This window comes from Micrasema longulum, unplaced genomic scaffold (genome assembly GCF_059751315.1).
Source record: "Micrasema longulum isolate JH-2025_06_02 unplaced genomic scaffold, ASM5975131v1 h1tg000067l, whole genome shotgun sequence".
Lineage (NCBI taxonomy): Eukaryota > Metazoa > Arthropoda > Insecta > Trichoptera > Brachycentridae > Micrasema > Micrasema longulum.
The window spans coordinates 75,018-94,297 of NW_028277274.1; the positions used below are offsets into that span (position 1 = coordinate 75,018).

Genomic DNA, 19,280 nt, shown 5'->3' on the forward strand with positions numbered 1-19,280 from the left:
GTTATATGAATATGTATAAGAACTTTAAAAAAATATTTCATTTTAACTGCATACATACTTTCTTTTTTTCAATCTCTTAACTTCCTTAGTCTGAGTTGGGACTTTTTGTTTTGATTTATTATTTCGTATATAAACATTGAATTAAGAAAATTTTATATATCATGTATATAATACACATTTTATTTAAAGTTAAATAATCACGTGTGTTACAAAAAGGGACATATGAAAAATTATGGTACAAATTTCAGTAAATAAAAATGCCTTGTTTGAAGTAAATATTAACTTGAGTTTTCTAAAGAGAATTTTGAAAATTTTTGTATCGTCAATGAGTAGGTAAGTATTTATTTGCACGAGGGTACCGACAAGAAGATTTAAGTTATCAAATGTGGTGTGTTGTAGATGGTATTTAGAGAAATTTAAATTAAAAATACCTAAAAAGTATGATGAAATATTGTCATAAAGATTCAATAATGAAAATGGATGTCAAAGTATTTAAAATAATATTATTAATAATTAATTATGTTAAAATAACTGTTTAAAAATGAATTGCATTACATCTGGAACAATCATCAAGCATGAGAAAATAACAGAAAACTTTATAGCTGATTATTTTTGGATTACACGTGGAGTTAAAACATGTGCGCTTTTTAACTCTATTATTCTCTCGAGATTATGGCATACTACAATGAGGAAGTTCAGTGGTATGGGAAATTGGATACAAGAAATGTTTTTTTACATGTGGTAAAAATCAGAATTCAAATGTTTCCAAACTGCAAAACTATTTCAAACATTTAGGTTGATTACTAATTTCAATAAGTTTTTCTGCTGGCGTATCCAACTTTTTATTACGGATTTATATATTTTTTCTGTGTTACATTTTTACAGGTTTAAAAATCACTTTTTTCAAATGTAATAAAGTAATTGTTCCAGATGTATTAAAAATACAATTCACTACTAGCTGAATAATAAATAATCATAAACCTTATCTATTGGAATACTATTTCTGTACCTGAGAGGTAAGGTTTCATAACAATCGTTAAACTCTACAACTATATTAGATGTTTTAAATTTTAATTATCAAAATCCATGTAGGTACAGTACTCTCTCAGTAAACCGCCTCACTAAAAACCTAGCAAGTGTCCGATTAGTGAAAACGGAGGATTAGAGTGCTTACCTACATACAAAGTATGGTAAAGTTTAACATATAATATACTATGCGTATTTTGGAAAATAGATTTTATTGAGGATGTGCTTTTAACTAGTAAAAATGACGGCGGATTATAGTCATAGGGCACTGCATTGGTACACCAATCGCACTGTGTCTTGATGATTTTTCTTACATGAAGGTAAGCTGATCAGTCTTACGCTTCAGGTACTAGACCAGGGACTATGCTCTAAATATTCTAGTGTAAAAACTCCCTTTTAAATAAATATTTCATATCAACCATGTCGGGAATCGAACCCAAGACCTCTTGCATGGCAGGCAGACGCACCACAAGGTCGACATATTATCATATATATCCGAGGCGGATTATAGTAGTTGTTGGATAATCGAGCTGCAGATTACTGAAATCAGTAGATTGCGTATAACAATAAATGAATTGAAGGAATATTCTGAAATAAAAAATATTATAATTCTTGTTATAATACTTTACCTCTGAAGTACAAATTTCTAATATGCTTAATACGTATAAAATATTACAACATAAATTTCAGTTAATTTATTTTTACATAATAATAAGTGAGAGTATATTTATTATTGATCCACAATTATGATAATTGTTCTTAATTTGATATGCTTATGTAGTGCTTTGACTGTGTTATTACATGGCTTATAAAATTATACTACAAAAAGTACACTGAATTATATTCAGTTTTCTGTAAACATTTCCCGGTTAAAATCATTAAAACATATTTTTCACGAATCTAATATTGTTTGAAAATGTGATGTGATTGATGATTGTTTATGATATAATTTTATCTGCGTTTAAATTATCCCTAATGTCATTTTAATCAAACATTTTGCCATTTTGTGAATAAATATGGCAACAATATCTATCTTATGTAGTCTTATTTTTGTATAAAATAAATCAGATTATTAAATGAATGATGTCATATAATGGAATAGCTATTTCAGTTTGCTTGCATATTTGAACTTAAGAAATACAATATTATGACATGAATAAGAACTTTTAGATTGTTTTAAGAATATGCAAAAATCTAAATATTGTAAAAATATCCCAGACAACCATTGCTTGTATTTTTTATTTATGTGTTTATTTTGTATACAATTCAACTAGATATTTTATTATAGCTTGTAGCTATAATTTGTCAGGCCAAAATAGGGTCAGCGTGTCATTAGCGCTGGAAAATTTATACATGCATATTTACTAAATTAAAAACAAATCTTTATTTTTTATAGCACAGTTAAAGACTAGCTTTTCAATGTCATAACATTAGACAAAACTTTAATGAGTATTTAAAATAATCAATTATTACATATCAATGGGTCAATGCCAAAATCGCAAATTTGCAAAAAACAGTACATTGAGGTTTAATTCTACTTCTTACGGCGCCACTCCACGGTGGAGGTTGATTATCATCATGGCAATGTTTGTTTCGTCCACAGCCGCTTTAAATTACCCACTTTACCAAAACTTGATTCCTATTTTCTAATAGTGAGTTATTTACGACTCATTAAAAATGGCCTCCAAAATTAAAATATTTGGTTAAATCATAAGAATGCAAACATTTCTGTTAAAAAAAACACCAATTTGGAGCTACGGTAGAACCACTCTCTTTAAGCCGGGAGATACGTTGTCTTCCTACACTGAGTTTTCCTTGCAATATGGTTTTCTCCCCACATAAATGTCCAAAGTACTTTAGCTTTCTGTTCTTAATTATATTTTAATAAACTTTGTTTGATTAAAGTATACCTGCTGTTTAAAACCAACATTTGAGGCACATCTCAAACCAGCAGAAATATATGAAAATGAAGTGTAGAATTGAAAAAACAAAGATAAAATAAGACCAAGTGCTGTTGAAAAGTCTCGCACGCAAATAAATGGTAAAATTATCTGTGAAAGGTACTCGAGATCTCTACGGAAAGCAGGCCAAGCATTATCGACAAAATTAAGAAAGGGGTGCTGCGGCGATTCGTAGAGTGAATGGACAGCTAAAGAATGGTAAAAAATATTAACAATGTGAGTGCTGAAGGTTGCAGAAATTGAAGAGGTCTGAAAATGCCATTGCATAATAAAATTCAGCAAATACTTAAAAATGGACATGTCAAATGTCGGAATAATTGCTATACAATAGAATGGTTCTAGCATTCTTCCCTCTTCGCGTATCACCACGGCGAAATGGCTAGCTGAAATGCAGATCACAATTTTGGCATTGATATGTATCGGTAAATGGCTTTGATTATTACCTTATGTCATTTCACTCTGAATAACTACTTATACAACAGTTGTCATATTACCAGAATAACAACACTGCAAGCTTTATGTGTATTATTTTAGGAATAAAATCATTTGTAACCATTAGATGCCAACGCTTCTTGTTTTTTCTTGACGGAGGAACTAATAGAAGATTGCTTCCTGAAGAATGAATTTATGGTGTTCATGGATTTAGAAGCGACTTGGTCAGCCTCCGACCATTCCATGGAAACAGATTTGTGTCTCCCGGAATGGAAGTTATTGTTTGTTGCGCTTTGATTTTCATCCCATTGGTCCAATAGGTGTAGAAGCAAGTCTTTTGTATTATTAGCATTGCTTTTAACATCTCCATTTTCATCAGTCTTTTTATAAAAATGTTTAGATTTGCCGCTCGCGTTGGAACATTCCCCATTGGAATTCGAGCTAACGAAATTGTCGATTCTTTCCCTCCGTTTGTTGAACTCATTTCCGAACATAGACTTCTTTTCAGAAGGTGATATCGGAACATCGCGGCTGGAATTTGTTATTTTAAACTTTCTCCTCCACGGCATATTACTTAACATTTCACTATCATTTTCTTCTGATGTTTTATTAAATACCGATGATGAAGAAGATTTAGAAATAGAAGTGGTTACTCCATTGACTTTAGTCGATTTGTCAGTATTCCCATTAATGGATGTCGTAACTTTAGAGGATGATGAACTAGAAGTCTGTCTTTGTAAAGTGCTGTTAGGATTCTGTGTAACAGTCTTTGATTCTAACTTATAACTTGTTGTAGACTTCTCACCATCTTTAGTCTTTGCGATAGATGTTTTAGCAATTGCATTAGAGTTTTTCGTGTCTAACCCTCCATTAGACGTGGAGCCAGTTTTAATAGAACTAGTTAATGCGTACCCATTGGGAATCTTCTCCGTAACATTGTCAACTTCATGAGTAACTGCGGTATTTTTATTCTCAACATTATTATTGACTAAGTCTGTATTCATAGTTGATAACATAAAGAGTCGGTCGGACAATTTCTTGATTTCTTCGGCTAAGTTAACTCTGAGACTGACGTCTGTTTTTTTATGTATAAAGCACGAGCTGTCGGATGCTCGTCTTTCTAAACTATGCAAAGAGCTGTAGGATGACCTTCTGACATCAGATTTATCCTGACTGAGAATGTTATCATTTCTGTATAATATATCTTCCGACTCTATGACAGAATCGGGAGAGCTGTTGATAGAACCGCAAGGCGAAGGAGAGCATCCACCTAAAGATTGCTGCGAAGATGTTCTTTCGATAGCGTTACAACTGTTTAGAGACACACAAGGAGTTATTTCGTGGGTGGCTACATCGAATAGATACGGCGAGTTGGGATGTTCGCTCCATCTTTCTACGAACAGGCGAAGGTTGTCTTTGGTGACATCGAGGGCGTCGGGTTGGCGTTTGGGCGCGACGATGGCCGGAGTCTGTGGTTTTTTGGGCACTGGGGGAGGTCGTCTCACTAGCCACTTGTGAGCGATGCACTGCTGAGCCGTCATTCTGCTCCTGAATCATAAAGACAAAGACCCATACTTTAAAAATCTATCTATTATCTAAGGGTTATGTTGTGGCTACAGTACAGTTGCTACTAAATTAAAACTCGCGCTGAGACAAATATTTGCCACTAATAGATAAACAGCAGAAAGTGGTAAATAGTCCACATTTGAAATTCATCTTTTGTTATGATTATTTTATCTATATGATACACAGTTCTATTTTAAAAACAAAAGCCACGTTTATAGAAATCATGTTGCGGTATAAGAGGAAACAATTTACAAAACACAGGGACAACATTTATATGGGCCTTTGTCAATTATGGACAGGAGAGGTTAGCAAACTGTTTTGACACTATGGTTTAGCTTAGTACTCATAAAAATATTAATAATGCAATAATTAGCACATGCAATTTAAGGATACAATTGCATATGGTTAGATTGATTTCAAATTCAAGCTCATTAAATGGTATGCAATGTTTGAATGTTGTAAAAATAGATATGAACATTAATGTAAGTGAATATTATCAATTTTTTTTATAATATAATGTCTCTTATGAGGCACACACTTTGTAACATGCTATGTCCACAGGGCACCATTAAATGCGGTTTTGTAAAAATGTGCAATGAAAAATATTTCAATGAAATAAAAAAAAACAAAAATGCTGTACAATTTAAATAAAACAAAAGTACATATTTTCCCGCAAAAGTCGAAATCATGAATTTCTTCAATCATCATATCGCACTTCCGGTAAAATAGAGTCATAACAAAAAAATATTGAAATATATTTGGAAATTTGAATCTTTATATAACAATATTACCTTTGGAGAATGATTATTTTATTTTATTGTATGATTTATTAGTAGTTAGTGTGAATAGGTCAGAGGTTAAACACAATCCAAATATATAAAATAATTTCTTACTGTTTATCTTTGACTAGAAGTTTTTTGATAAAATCTTTGGCATCTTCGGATATCTCATTGAACGCTTCGTCGTCAAAGTCGTACTTGGCTATTGTTACATTAGCCATAGTTTCTATGTCAGTTTCTCCCATGAATGGCGATAACCCCGACAATCTGGAATTCAATAATACATACTGTTTTCAAGGTATCGAATCATGAATTTGTGTTTTATTTATAAAAAAATAATAATTGATAAATGAGAAAAGATCCCACATAAACATATCAAAATAGTGTGCATGTTTATACGAACATGGGTACGTAATTTTATTTATGACATCTAAATCAAATAAAATAATAAACCCATAAAACATTTATTTTTTATTTTATTTTATTTTGAATCTTGAAATAGGGCACACATGCACATTCTTATGTGTGCTCTAATAATAATTATTTAGATTATGTTTTTTCACGATCTTTTGGATCCTACTAATGTTTTTTTGGGTCATTTACAGTAGGTTATTATTATTTGATATATTGCAACGAAAAGCCTTTAATTTCAGAGAAGAGAAGTATTTAGAAAAATCATTCGAGACTCTTTCAATGTTATCATCGTTGTTAACTAAGTACCTTTTGAAAATTTTATCACAGTTCATTTCCACTTTTATGGATAATATTTTATTCCACGTTTTTAAAATATTATTGAAACAATTTTTGAATTTCTCATTATAATATGTGCAACTTTTTATATTCCTTTTTGTAAAATTTATTACTATGCATGCTTTTCCATTTCCTATATAACATATCTATGTTGTATTTCATCTAAGATCTCATCATATATCTAATCTTTAATAGTGCCATACCATTTCACACCATGGTAAAAATACACACGGTATGATAAAATAACAAAGAGTAGATTGATATTAATTGTTTTATAATTATTTTTTATTTGATGCCCAGCAAACACAATAACCAGTACACCACGAGACCGGCTAATTTCCACTCGATCACCTTTTGTAGAGCCTTTTACCTGAGAGTAGCCGCTAAATAAATACAAAATAATATAATACACGTCAATCCACCCTCATTTTACCGTGTCGTGTGAATTCGGATGATGGGCCTTAGGTAGGAAACAAAAACTAAACATTCCTTATGTGAATTTGCAAAATGTTCACTTCTTTTATTATACAATTTGTTGCAATAATTTCATTAAAAATATCTACTTTACTACAAAATAAAAATAACACAAGTAAAATATTATAATAACAAAACCAACAACAGATATTGAATTATTGAACCACACGTTAACTACTGTAGTAGCATTTTATTTTTATCAAACAAAGAAAACATAGATAAACTAACTGTATTACAAAATAAAGCCTTTTGAATCATTTTGAAAAAAAACAGATATACGAGGGTAAAGTCGATGGTAAATGAAATGAAATTATTAACATATAAACAAAGAATATTTTACAATACAATGATATTTGTTCATAAAATTATAAACTCTGATAAAAAAACAGAATTTTGGAAAAAAATTGATCGGAACCAGCATGAACACGATCACAATACTAGAGAAAATAACAAAATTAGACTTCCATTTAGGAAAAAGGCAAAGTCACAAAATTCGATTTTATTTAAAGCAATTAAAAGTATTACGAAATGGAAAAAAATATTTATGAAGAAAAAAACATATCAAAATTTAAAATAATGGTCAAGACATATGTGATAAACAATTTATAAATTAAATATATTTGCAATTTTATTATTAGAACACACATAACAATATGTATGATATGTGTGCCCTACTTTAAGATTTAAATAAAATAAAAATACAGATATTCACATGCACAAGAAATATAAATAAATGAAGTATGAATGTATGAGTAAGAAAGTTCTATTTTATTCTTAATAATGAAGCTCAGTGCTAAATAAACTTTTGACATCACTGCGACCTAAGTAAATCTATTGTGACGGGATGCCATAAGTTAAGCATCACCCTCCAAGCCTGGGTCTTTATCGGAAAGCGAAGCTACTGAGTGGAGCGCAAGCGCTCTCATATATATTGAAAAATCTCCTCCTCCAAGCCTAGGCCCTTAAACGATCAGGCTATTGCGTAGGTCGCAAGGACAGGCACATCCTCAGATTTAATCAGTGGTCCTCCGTGTTAGAAGGCTAAAAGAGGGTTCGAGGGAAACAGATGATGGAGAAAGAATACATATTTATGATACTGAGAACAACAAATCTGTCATAGCTTCAAGATGATGTTTTTGCCAAATGGCAAAACTCAACTTTTTTTTAGTTACAAGGTTTGATTAATTTACTAGAGTATGAATACTTACAGAACATAGCATATAACTCCTATAGACCACATGTCCGTACCGAATCCGATTTGATCAAAGTTGACGACTTCAGGAGCGACAAATTCTGGAGTTCCAAACAGAATCTGCAACTTCTTGGTCGGATCAAACTTCCTCGCCAGTCCGAAGTCTATAATCTTTATTCTATTTCCAGTCTTTGTAAGGCAGAGAATGTTTTCTGGCTGAAATCAAAGTATGCGAAAAACACATAAAAATGGAAGAATAAAGAATGCAACTCAATGTGTAAAATAGAACTAGAATTAATGTTTTCTGACTCTATAGCTACTTTTCAGTAAAAATTTTGAAAATTTTTATTGAGTGGAGATAAGTCAGCTTTGTAGTGTAGAAGTTGGCGTATTTGAGCATGCTTGAGGTCCCAGGATTGATTTCTGGCAAGGTTGATTTGAAATATTTCATTGAAATGTGGTTTTGCGCTAATATTTTATTATCCTTGATAAAGCTAAAGCGCCTGAAGTCCAAGAATGATCACCTTTATGTAATAAATGGTAGAGATATGCTGCTTGGTGTACTAATACAGTGCCCTAAGCGACACTGGGTGCAAAAAAGGAAATTGTGATACAAGAATTTTTAGAGAGCGGAAAAACATTTAAGCTGCCTGAACATTTAAACAATTTGTGATTAGTCGCAAGTAAAAAAAGTTAGTTTAAAATGATATAAAAATGACTCAAAAGATTATTTTATTATTTATTTTATTTGACACTTTATATACATATACAATAAATATACATATAAGGGCGGGCATATTGCCTTAAGGCAATTTCTTCCTACCTACCCAAACCGTTCAGTTTGAGAAAATTATAAATACATGGACATATTGAATCTTACAATTTTATACAAAAATTAAAAGCAAAGATTAACAAAAATAAATATAAATATAAAAAAAAATAACACTATACTATGAAGAGAGGAGAGGGGATGGGAAGGAAAGAAGAAGGATAAAGGAACAATTTAAATATTTAGATAGTGAAATTTCAATCTTGACTTAAATGTAAATAAAGAAGGGTAGATTAGAGGGTAGATTATTCCACAATCGAGCGGCTACTACTGTGAAAGAGGAGGCAAAAAAAATAGAGCGATGACAGGGTATTAAAAGGGTTCTCTCGTTACTAGAACGAAGAGATAGTCCGTGTTGTGAAAGAGGTTGGATGAGCTCTCTCAGATAAACAGGCGAAGTGGGATTATTTAAAATATTGATTAGTTAAGGTATATACATGTTATTCTAAAGTTTAGTGAAAGGTAAGTATAAATTACTTTAAAGTTTAGTAAGTTCCGTGTCTACAGATGAAAAACTCAAAATTAAGACTTTTTATGCGATTTTTCACTGTTATCAATGTGTACAAAATATGTCCTATGCAAAGCATTTTCAACTATTGATCACAAAATTGTACCCATGAAACACATTATATAATGTATTTATAGAAACAAAATATTTTCATTACAGTACGGAGCATTGCTAAAGCAGATATTATGAAGTGTGTATTATTTAATCTTCGAACCAAACAATAAAACACGTCGGTATGGAAATAATGAAACAAAAGATTGCAAACCATATCTGTATAAATTGCGAAATTTATTTGTATTATTGCAAGAATCTTTTATTGTGTATGCCAAAGATTAACAATGCTGTTATAATATTTTTTTATCAGTGAATCATGTCAAACCAAATGTTATTTAAGTCATACAAAATGTGACAGTTGAATATTTTTATTTATTTATTTTACTAAGGGAACATACTGCATGAGATATTGAAATATTTATTATTCAGTGCCCTCGAGGGGATTTTCACAAAAATGCCACTATAAAGATTATCGTGTCATAGTTAACACCTTTCTTTAATGTACTCATTACGTACAAGGATGATTTTAATCACATCTCACTATTGATTATATTCATATCGTTGGGAAGTTTGTAAATCTCAATAGCATTTTTTACTAATCAAATTAGGTGACTCTTTAGTCTTCTTAAAATTTTTGTACGAATGACACTAAAGATAATAATTTAATGACATACAAATTCTGATGTTGGCTGTTGTGAAATAGCTAATATGGAATTTTCCAAAGTAATTTATAAAATATACCTTCATGTCAAGATGCAAGATATTTTGTTGGTGGACGAATTCGATTCCCTCGCAAATTTGCCTCATGAACACCGTGCAAGCTTTCTCAGTCAGTACGAAATCATCGTCAATGACTCTCTCAAATAGTTCTCCTCCAGTGATTCTGAAAAGAAACAAATAAATCATTACACAAAGGTCATAGTTGTAGAATCTTCTATTGCACTGAAATGCCTAGTCTTTTCATTAGAAATGATATTAATGCAACACGAATGCCTGTTCCAGAATGAATGTTACCTAAGTTTAAATTTATTTATCAGATCAATAAATTGTTTAAAGGAATGTTTTTTTGGTCCCACTTTTCTTAATTTAAATGTATTCCCGTATTTTCTCCTTGGATTATGGCACTAGAGCAGTGTTTTCCAATTAGTGGTACGCGTACCCCCAGGGATACGCGAAGTTACATCAAGCGGTACGCACGGCAATCTCTTGACTAAGATAATTCAATCAGTAAAAAACAATTTACTGCCATTTTGCAAGACGTACCTTTGTGAGAGCGGATTTTCAACCATGACAAACGTAAAAACTAAACATTATCACAGACTTCAGCTCGAAGACGACTTGAAACTGAAGCTGACCAAAAGCAACTAGATTTTTCAGAGTTGTGCAAAGAGAAACGTGCACATTTGTCACATTAGACTGATTTTCACCATCATTAGAACTGTATTTTGATAGTAAAAAAAAACTGATTTAATTTTTTATCTATCATTCTCACAATAACGCGTGAGTTTTGAGGTTTTTTTTGAAGTGGTACGCAGGAAAATCAAATTGGGAACCACTGCACTAGAGCAATGATTTTTTTACACACTATAGATAGTGAAGTGTCTCTATCATTTTGCCTTTTTGATCAATTGTTTCTTATGGGAGCCAGGACCATTCAAAAACCCAAAAAAAGCGCCCAGTTTTACCTGCTGCTTCGGACGTGCGGTGTACAAATATGATATATTATTTTGGAAAACGTAAAAGGTACCTATGGAATATTTCATTCTGATACAAACATCGATTTTAGCTAGGCAAAATTAGTCGGACATGCAGTTGTCTTTTTCGCACAGCATCAGGAAGGCATTTGCGAGAGGGCGACTTGTCCCGCACAGCATATCCTGTTGACATAACTTTTCTCATTGCAACCGACCTGTCATATAGTCTGCCAAATTATTTAAAAATATAAATACACAATTTAAACTACACATTACTCCCCCATAGGTAGGAAAATATACACTAATGAGTAAAAATAAAAATTACTATTAAAGAAATAAAATAACAAATTCTCAAAAAACAGAGCCCCGCATTACAATGCATGTAACAAAAATAACAGATAAAAGGTAAAATAATGTAACAAACATATTATCCTATTTTTAACCGGCAGATTAAGCCTCGTAAATTTACACTAATTTGTAGCATTTAAGTAAACTTTAATTTAATGATTACAAAAAGATAGGTTTAAACATTAATTTAGGAATCTACCATAATTTAATATGTATGAATATTGTATAGAAACTTTGCTAGTCTGTCTTCCAACCTTTTATTTTTAATGTAAAAAAAGTTAAGATGGCAGAAGAGACCATTTGTAATTTTCAAAAATGTTCAGAGAGCTGAAATACTTTTAAAATTAAAAATTTTGAAAACTAAAAAACAGAAAAAAATAAAAATGGTCCCTTCTGCCATCCAACTACCGAATTGTAAAAGAACAAATAAATAAAATACGTAGTTTAATAATTGTTTACTTTATGTTTCCATAAAATAAAATAAAAGTTACTTAAGAAAACGTTATGATTTTGGCTTTTAAAATAAATCCAATTATCTGAAATCCAATAAATTTAACAAAGCAAAAAAGTTGTCATAAAAAATGGCGTCCATTTGAATGTCAAGTGTTATTTTCGCGGCGGGCGGCAGTCAACAGGTGGCGGAGAAGCTTTGCTTGCGCAGAGGAAGAAATTCCCGCCTTCCGCCACAAATCATTCCGATTCCCGCCTATTCTGAGAAAGTCGAGACGTTTTCTATGAAACCATAGATAAATTTAATTCTACATTTTCAGGGTTATCATTTTTTTCACCAAGGTCATATAATATAATCGTTTCGAGGTGATTTATTACAAAGTATTTTCTGAAAATAGTTTATAACGAAAAAATAAATTGACTTCAATATTTCATAAGACCAAGAGACCATACGACGATACAGATTTATTATTCATTATTTTAGTAAGTCAAAGATGATGTTATAATTTAGGATGCCAAAGTGATTTAAATATTAATTCTCTTATTGATTGTACTAAGAATTAAAAGAAGCCAGATATTTCAACAGAGATAGGTTTTTTTGCACGACAACAGACCAAGAGGCTTAATTACAGTGGTGAATTACAACACAGAACACTCAGGCTTGAGAAAAATCACACATAAAAGTCATGACATGTAGCATTCCACATTTTAGGTATGTTTGAATATCCACATTTGACATATTTCCTTAATCGTTCCATCTTTACAATCAAACCGCGAAAATAACAGGACAAATAAACTTTAAAAACTTTTATTGTACCCCTCACTGCAGTATTGTCAGTTTGTGATCAATCAAATACACATGGTCAGCACAATCACTTTTTTCTAATTTCCCAGTATGACAGTGGAGGAATACAGTATTAGTTCCAAATTGAGACCGCGGCCGCACGCTCCAGATCCCGCATCGGAAAGGAAGAAGAACGTAGTAATACAAACAAATCAATCGACGAAACGAAACCCAAATACATAAAGGAAACATTAGAATTTGCCCTATACAACATGCACTCAATCAACAGAAGAAAAACAATACGTAGGTATCTATAACAAATCACAGAGGAACATCAAATTATCAAGACACTACCGGCAAAATCCTAACACAGATCCTAACATGATCCCTATCGAACTCAGGCGAAATTACTTTTCGTCATAGTACTAAATTCCTCGCAAAAACCATTTTCCTAATACCAACAGTAGAAACAATCATATGCAAAGACCTTAATCGTCCTAACAATCTCGGTGTCCTAGAGCATGGTCGGCGCGTGGTTCTCTTGAGTTAGTCTACTATTTAGATTTGTAATTTACCATTTCCCTTCTATGGGACAAGAAATATTAAAATTTCGCTTAATTAGTTTAAAAAAAAAATTATATTGATATGCGAAACTGAAGAAAGACTCAAGTCTTTATGAACATTTTCGGGAAAGGGGTGGATGCTTTCATTGTAATCGTTCCATCTATCTGTTAATTTTCGTTTTTAATAATATTATTTTTGTAGCATTTAAAAAAAAATCTTTGTCTTATACATGCAAGTAACCTATCTTTTGGTATAAAAAAGTCGCGACTTAAAAAACAAATAAAACCTTTTCCGAATTGAGTCGGTTTTTTTAAAGGGTTTCGCAAAATGCGTTGATAATAAAAATAAAAGCACACATGGCGGTGTTTCGATGCAATAATAAAAATTTCTTGAATGCAGAGTTATTTACCAAACCTACCTAACAAATACAAATACCTTTCCTTTTATTTAAACATGTTTGAGGAACTTAAAAATATCAATAATATTATTTTACGTTAATGGAATATGAAGGAATTCATTAAACTGCCTGGCATTCTTCTTAAATCAACATTTCTCTTTTACCAAATAATTCTGTAAATTTTAAGAAACGGATTTGAAAAGATTTATGTGTTTGTTTTACAATTTATTTGTCTCGCTGTTACAAATAATATTTTTACGAAAATTAATGCACTGATTTTTTAAGAACCAGGCACAAAGAGTACACTTCTGCAGTATTTGTCATCATTCGTTATATTTACAAAATAAAATTAAGACAATATTTATTTAGCAAGGAATCGAACATTTTTACGAAGATTGTAAAAGAAGCCAAAAATATTTTCGCGAATTGTCAAGGATTAAAGTTTAAATCGTGTACCACATAGACCAACCTGGCATAGTTTCTTGTTTCACTTTTTGTATCATTATTTTATTTTATTTTATTAAGAATACAAACAGATGTACATAATACAATACTTATACACAGAAAAAAAATGAGAATATGTAATGAGGAAGCCATTAAATTAGATGTATTCCCCTAAATTCAACTATATATTTATAACAATATTAGATAACAAATGAAAAGAAATGAAATACCAACTAACGTGGAGGAAGTGGGAAGAAGGAATGGCAGATGATGAATGAAGGAAAGTGAGATTGTAAAATCGCATTTTACCAACGAAAAAGTAAAAATAATGATGACGAATAATAAATAACAAAAGAAAATAAAACGTCTATTCTTTTTTATTCTGAATTAAGTTTGCTAGACATTTTCTGTACCTTTAATAAATCTACACTATTGAAATTCTTGTTAAATGCTTCGCAAATACGAGGGATGGAAGAATGTTTGATGATTAGTTTTAATATTTGGAACATGGAAAAGATCAGAGAGTCCAGTTGGTCTGGAGGGTACACGGCAAGCAAGTAGACCAATTAATTGAGTTAACTAATAATATGAACTTTAACAATGTTTGAGTATGTCCAAATGCTTGCAGAAAACAAAAGTCAACAGATGGAAGAGTTGAGGAAATGTGGATGTTCAAACATGGGCAGAATGGTGAATGTTACTCAGTGTGTAAAGTGGCCACTCAAACCAGCCAATGACAGGTCATAAGCCCTGTAAATGCCTAGACTTCCATATTCCCTTCTCAAAAACGTTTTCCCTCTCTGTTGAAATAAATTTTAATATGAACTTTATTTGTAAAATTAGTTACACGCATGCAGCGGCGTGCAAATCACTACAGTAATGATCAAGATCTGTTTAATACGTCTCTACTGATAATCAAGTCGATGTGTGTATGAAATTTTGATTTTGAAACGGCAACTTATAAAAATAAACTTTCAAAGTCTTCTACAGTCAATGAACGTTAATGAAATGATACCACTACCAAAACCCGAATTTCCCATACATCTTCAAAGCCAAGCTTTATAATACGTAAATATAAATATTTATTTGTACCGAATACCCCGCACAGCGTCATAGCGGTCCCCAGCGCCATTGGCAATTGGCCAAGAATTCGAAATTGAAAAATAAATACATAATAGAGAAAAATAAACAAATGAACATGCCTAGACCACGTCTTTTGTTTTTATTGTGAAGTCTGCACTTCTTGTCTACGACTGAGAATGCCATCATTACGGGCATCAAAAAGAGTCTTAGATGGGCACCCAGGAGGCAGACGTTGGTTGACCAAGGCTGCGATGGATAGGTAGATGACCTAAAAAAGGATGCATCCCAGCTACTAGAAATATCTAACTGAAGGGTGGCAGCGGATGACAAGAGTTGTAGGCGAAAATTGACGGAGGCCAAGGCTCGATACGGAGTGTAGTACCATTGTAGAAGAAGAATAATTTGCATTGAAGAAAGACATTAAAAATACAAACGTAAACTGATTGAGCTAAACAATATTTGTATATTACATTAAGAGCGTTGCAGTCTAATTTGAATATCCTATTGGAAATATCTAGCGGTGTATCTCAGGGACGTCATTTGGGTCCCGTATTGTTTTCTTTTTCCTTTTTCATATTTACGAGTATTACAACATTAAAATTGAAATATTTAGTAATTTAATAAATTGTCAAAATCCAGAAATCCAATCGAAAATAATATACGATCCTAATCTCCTAAGATTACCGAAGAAAATTAAAGCAAATGGATAGATCCATTATAATAATTATGTATAGTTTATGGCAGACGGTAAACGGTAGGTATTCCAGATGTGATATATTTTACATCTGTGAATGTATCACAATATATTTTTTTATTTATTAAGTCAAAATATGTAAATAACGCAAGCTTTCAGATAAGAATTATCGATAAAAGGTTGAATAAATATTAATACCGTATGGACACAGGTGGAACGAATTAATTTTATATAGATAAGGTCACTGAAAATTGACGAAGAAATGGCATGATCAAAAATTATAACCGATTGCAAAGAGTGTGATGATGCATTTGTATAATGCATAGGTGTACTCATACTATTTGGAAAAGTTATTTGATGGTTAGGTTAGGTTAGATACGTGTTTTAAATCAATTTCAAAATAATTGCAAGACCGCACATGTATCATTCAAATAAAGCAATATACTCCATTACAGTCAATCGCAACTTAACGTGGAATTCTCAGGCGTATTATCAATAGCATTTGTCACAGTATTAAATTAATTCAAATTCTTTTGTTTTAATTCTCGGAATACTTACAGTTCTAAAACGACGCACATCAGTTTTCCCGTGTCAAAAGCGTCATAGAGTTGTATGAGCCTTGGGTGCCTTAGTTGCCGCATGATGTCCACCTCTCTCTCGGCGTTCCTCCTATCCTCTCTCCTTGTCACTCCGACGAATTTGGCAGCCAGCTCGAGGCCTGTCGACTTCTCCCTGCAGTGGTATACTGTGCCGAATTTGCCCCTAGAAGTAAACCATGTAAATCAAATTAATTGGTTGTAAATACGGCTTAATGTGCAGCTTTTTTGACATTGCCAAAATTGCATATAATCGGGTTAACATGACATGGAAGTGTTAAATAGGTGAAACAAGACATATTTATGGGTAATGGCACATATTTCATATTTATGGCAATGAATACGGCACCACGAATTAAACGATTTAATGTTTGGTCAATATATCACCATAAAATAAGAAATAAATTATTATTAGTACCTCTGAAGTATAACAATTCATGTTTATTTTAAAGTTCTGTGTGTGAGATAGAACCAGGGCCCTGTAGCTCAATCACAAATAACTATCAAAATGTTAATAAGCGACGCGATAACAATTTCTCACCATGGTTGTTTACCGTATTTGCGATCCCAATGGAACATCCGTAAACACCTTATATTAAATGTCAAAGTATTTACGTTTCACGACGTATAATCCTGCTACGAAATCACATATTTTAATTTCACCGGTGTAAATATGGAAAATATTCCAAAGTTGCTATTTTTATTTATTTATTTATTATTCATCATGCTATTTATTGCATTTAGCCGGCGGTTGGCAAGCCAAATGTCAAGAAAAGCAGTCGCCATAGTAATTGTAATTTAATTTTCATTCTTTTGTATTAGATACTCCTTACTATTTTGCAAATGCAATATTTTGTATTTTTTTTTAGTAAACGTCGATTTTTCGCCAATGTACTGTATTTATTTACGAGGAAAACAAAAAACAAATCGACACGAGCGTTGACTTAGAGATTACACACGCGTTGACTTATGACTGCGATAACTTAAGCATGTTCATTATTGTTCATTGTGATCGCTCAAATGCTTAGCATGTTTTTAAGCACCTCGATAGTTATTGTGATTGAGCTACTGGACTAATATTTTCGACTCCACAGCTTCTTCTTGTAAATGGGAGCTAGTGATAAATAAGCTCCTGCCAACGCGACCCGTGTAGATCTATTGTGACGGGTGGCTACTTTCAGATAAAAACCCTAAAAAAGAATAGTACGCCTACTAGTTCGCGTCTCGTGCGCAGTCGGACCTGCCAAAGGCTCAGTTGGCACAAATAACCAGGCACTTGCTTACAAGGGAGGAGAGGATAATATGCTCGTATTAATTTACGAACGTGTATATTTCCGTCCCTTTTCAGTAAGTGACGGAGCGCTAGCGCCCCTCAAAGGCCGTTTCCAAGTGGACCGATCATTACCTACGTGTAAACAGCTATTTGTAAAACAAAACATTGTTCCGAGACATTGTCACCGAGATAGACAGGCATACTATCACTGCGGAACAATGACTACACCCACCACCGCGAGCGGCCGTATTGTCCGCGTGTGAACGCGCATAGACAGGACCTTATGAAAATAGCGATTTGGTCGACGCGTGCGCGTCGCTCCCGCGTATTTTTCTGCCAAAAATGGAGGCAGATTTTTTTTTTTAGTTTTTAGTTAACAACTCCAATACAACGTGGTATAAAATAAATAGTATTTTTCGCAAACTCGCTCGTAATAAACGCCGTCGTGTATTCATTTTGGCAGCGCTCACGTGTGATCTGCGGCCGAATTTTCGTATTTCCTGCGTGGTCAAGGCTGTTCGCAGAGCTGGAACAAGACAATATTGTCATATCTGTTGTATTGTCCACATGGAAACGATAATTTAGATCCGGGCTGCCCGTGAAGTCCCGGGTTTGATTCACGGCAAGGTCGACGTTAAATATTTTTTTATATGTAGTTTTCAACGCAATATTCATAATAGAGCGTTTTCAACATAAGTTTTAAAAACTCCTTCAACAAGGCGAAAGAATTGTCCGATTAAAAAAAATATTCAAAAATAAGAAGACTCAAATCAGTGTTTGATTTAGTAGCCAGATTTTTATTTCTTATAGCTAATTTCTTTAATAATGTTACGTTTGTTTCCGCCTTTAGATTTGTTAGATTTCCTTCCCAACCGATTTGCGATGCGCTGCCGGAAGAAGCGTGTGATATTATGTATGGAGCAATAAATTAATAAAATCCGAATGAAATGTTGCTCGTATCGTCAGCAGTGATTCACCCGATGACAACCAGAGTGGTGACATCATTTAGATGCACTCCTTGATCATTTGCCAAACACCGTCGGCGTCGTTGGTAACAGAAACACAACACACGGTTAGCTTCATATAGGGATAAATCAACAGACAATATTTTGAATGTGTCCAAATGTTTAAAGACACAGAACTTTACCCCCCAGGGAGTCTATAAGGAATTATAGATACCTATGCGACCAACAGCGATGGAGAAGATTTTCGAAAAGCAAACATATTAATATCACGGGGTGATTACTATAACTTAAGTTCTTAAAATGACAGCTGCCAAACTAATGTCACTATAGTCCTTAAAATGTAACATGATTAGAATGACAGTTGTCAGAAAAAGTGACGACATAACTTTGTAGTAACGTCAAAGGAGTTATTTATAT

General features: G+C 32.5%; 1 protein-coding gene across 4 annotated transcripts in view; it reads right to left on the bottom strand.

Moving 5' to 3' along the window:
- sqa (spaghetti-squash activator) overlaps positions 1-19,280 on the bottom strand; it is a 96,206-nt gene that overhangs the window by 4,689 nt on the left and 72,237 nt on the right. For 2 of the 4 annotated variants that reach the window (XM_088230984.1, XM_088230977.1), the window contains exons 4-8: positions 16,588-16,791; positions 10,313-10,454; positions 8,197-8,396; positions 5,879-6,031; positions 1,976-4,967 (exon numbers count right to left, since the gene is read on the bottom strand). In XM_088230984.1, coding sequence (XP_088087110.1) covers positions 3,530-4,967; positions 5,879-6,031; positions 8,197-8,396; positions 10,313-10,454; positions 16,588-16,791 — 2,137 coding nt within the window. In that variant the 3' untranslated portion in view covers positions 1,976-3,529. Of the gene's footprint in view, positions 1-1,975; positions 4,968-5,878; positions 6,032-8,196; positions 8,397-10,312; positions 10,455-16,587; positions 16,792-19,280 lie in introns of those variants that run through there. The other 2 variants (XM_088230999.1, XM_088230994.1) reach the window with 1 other exon arrangement.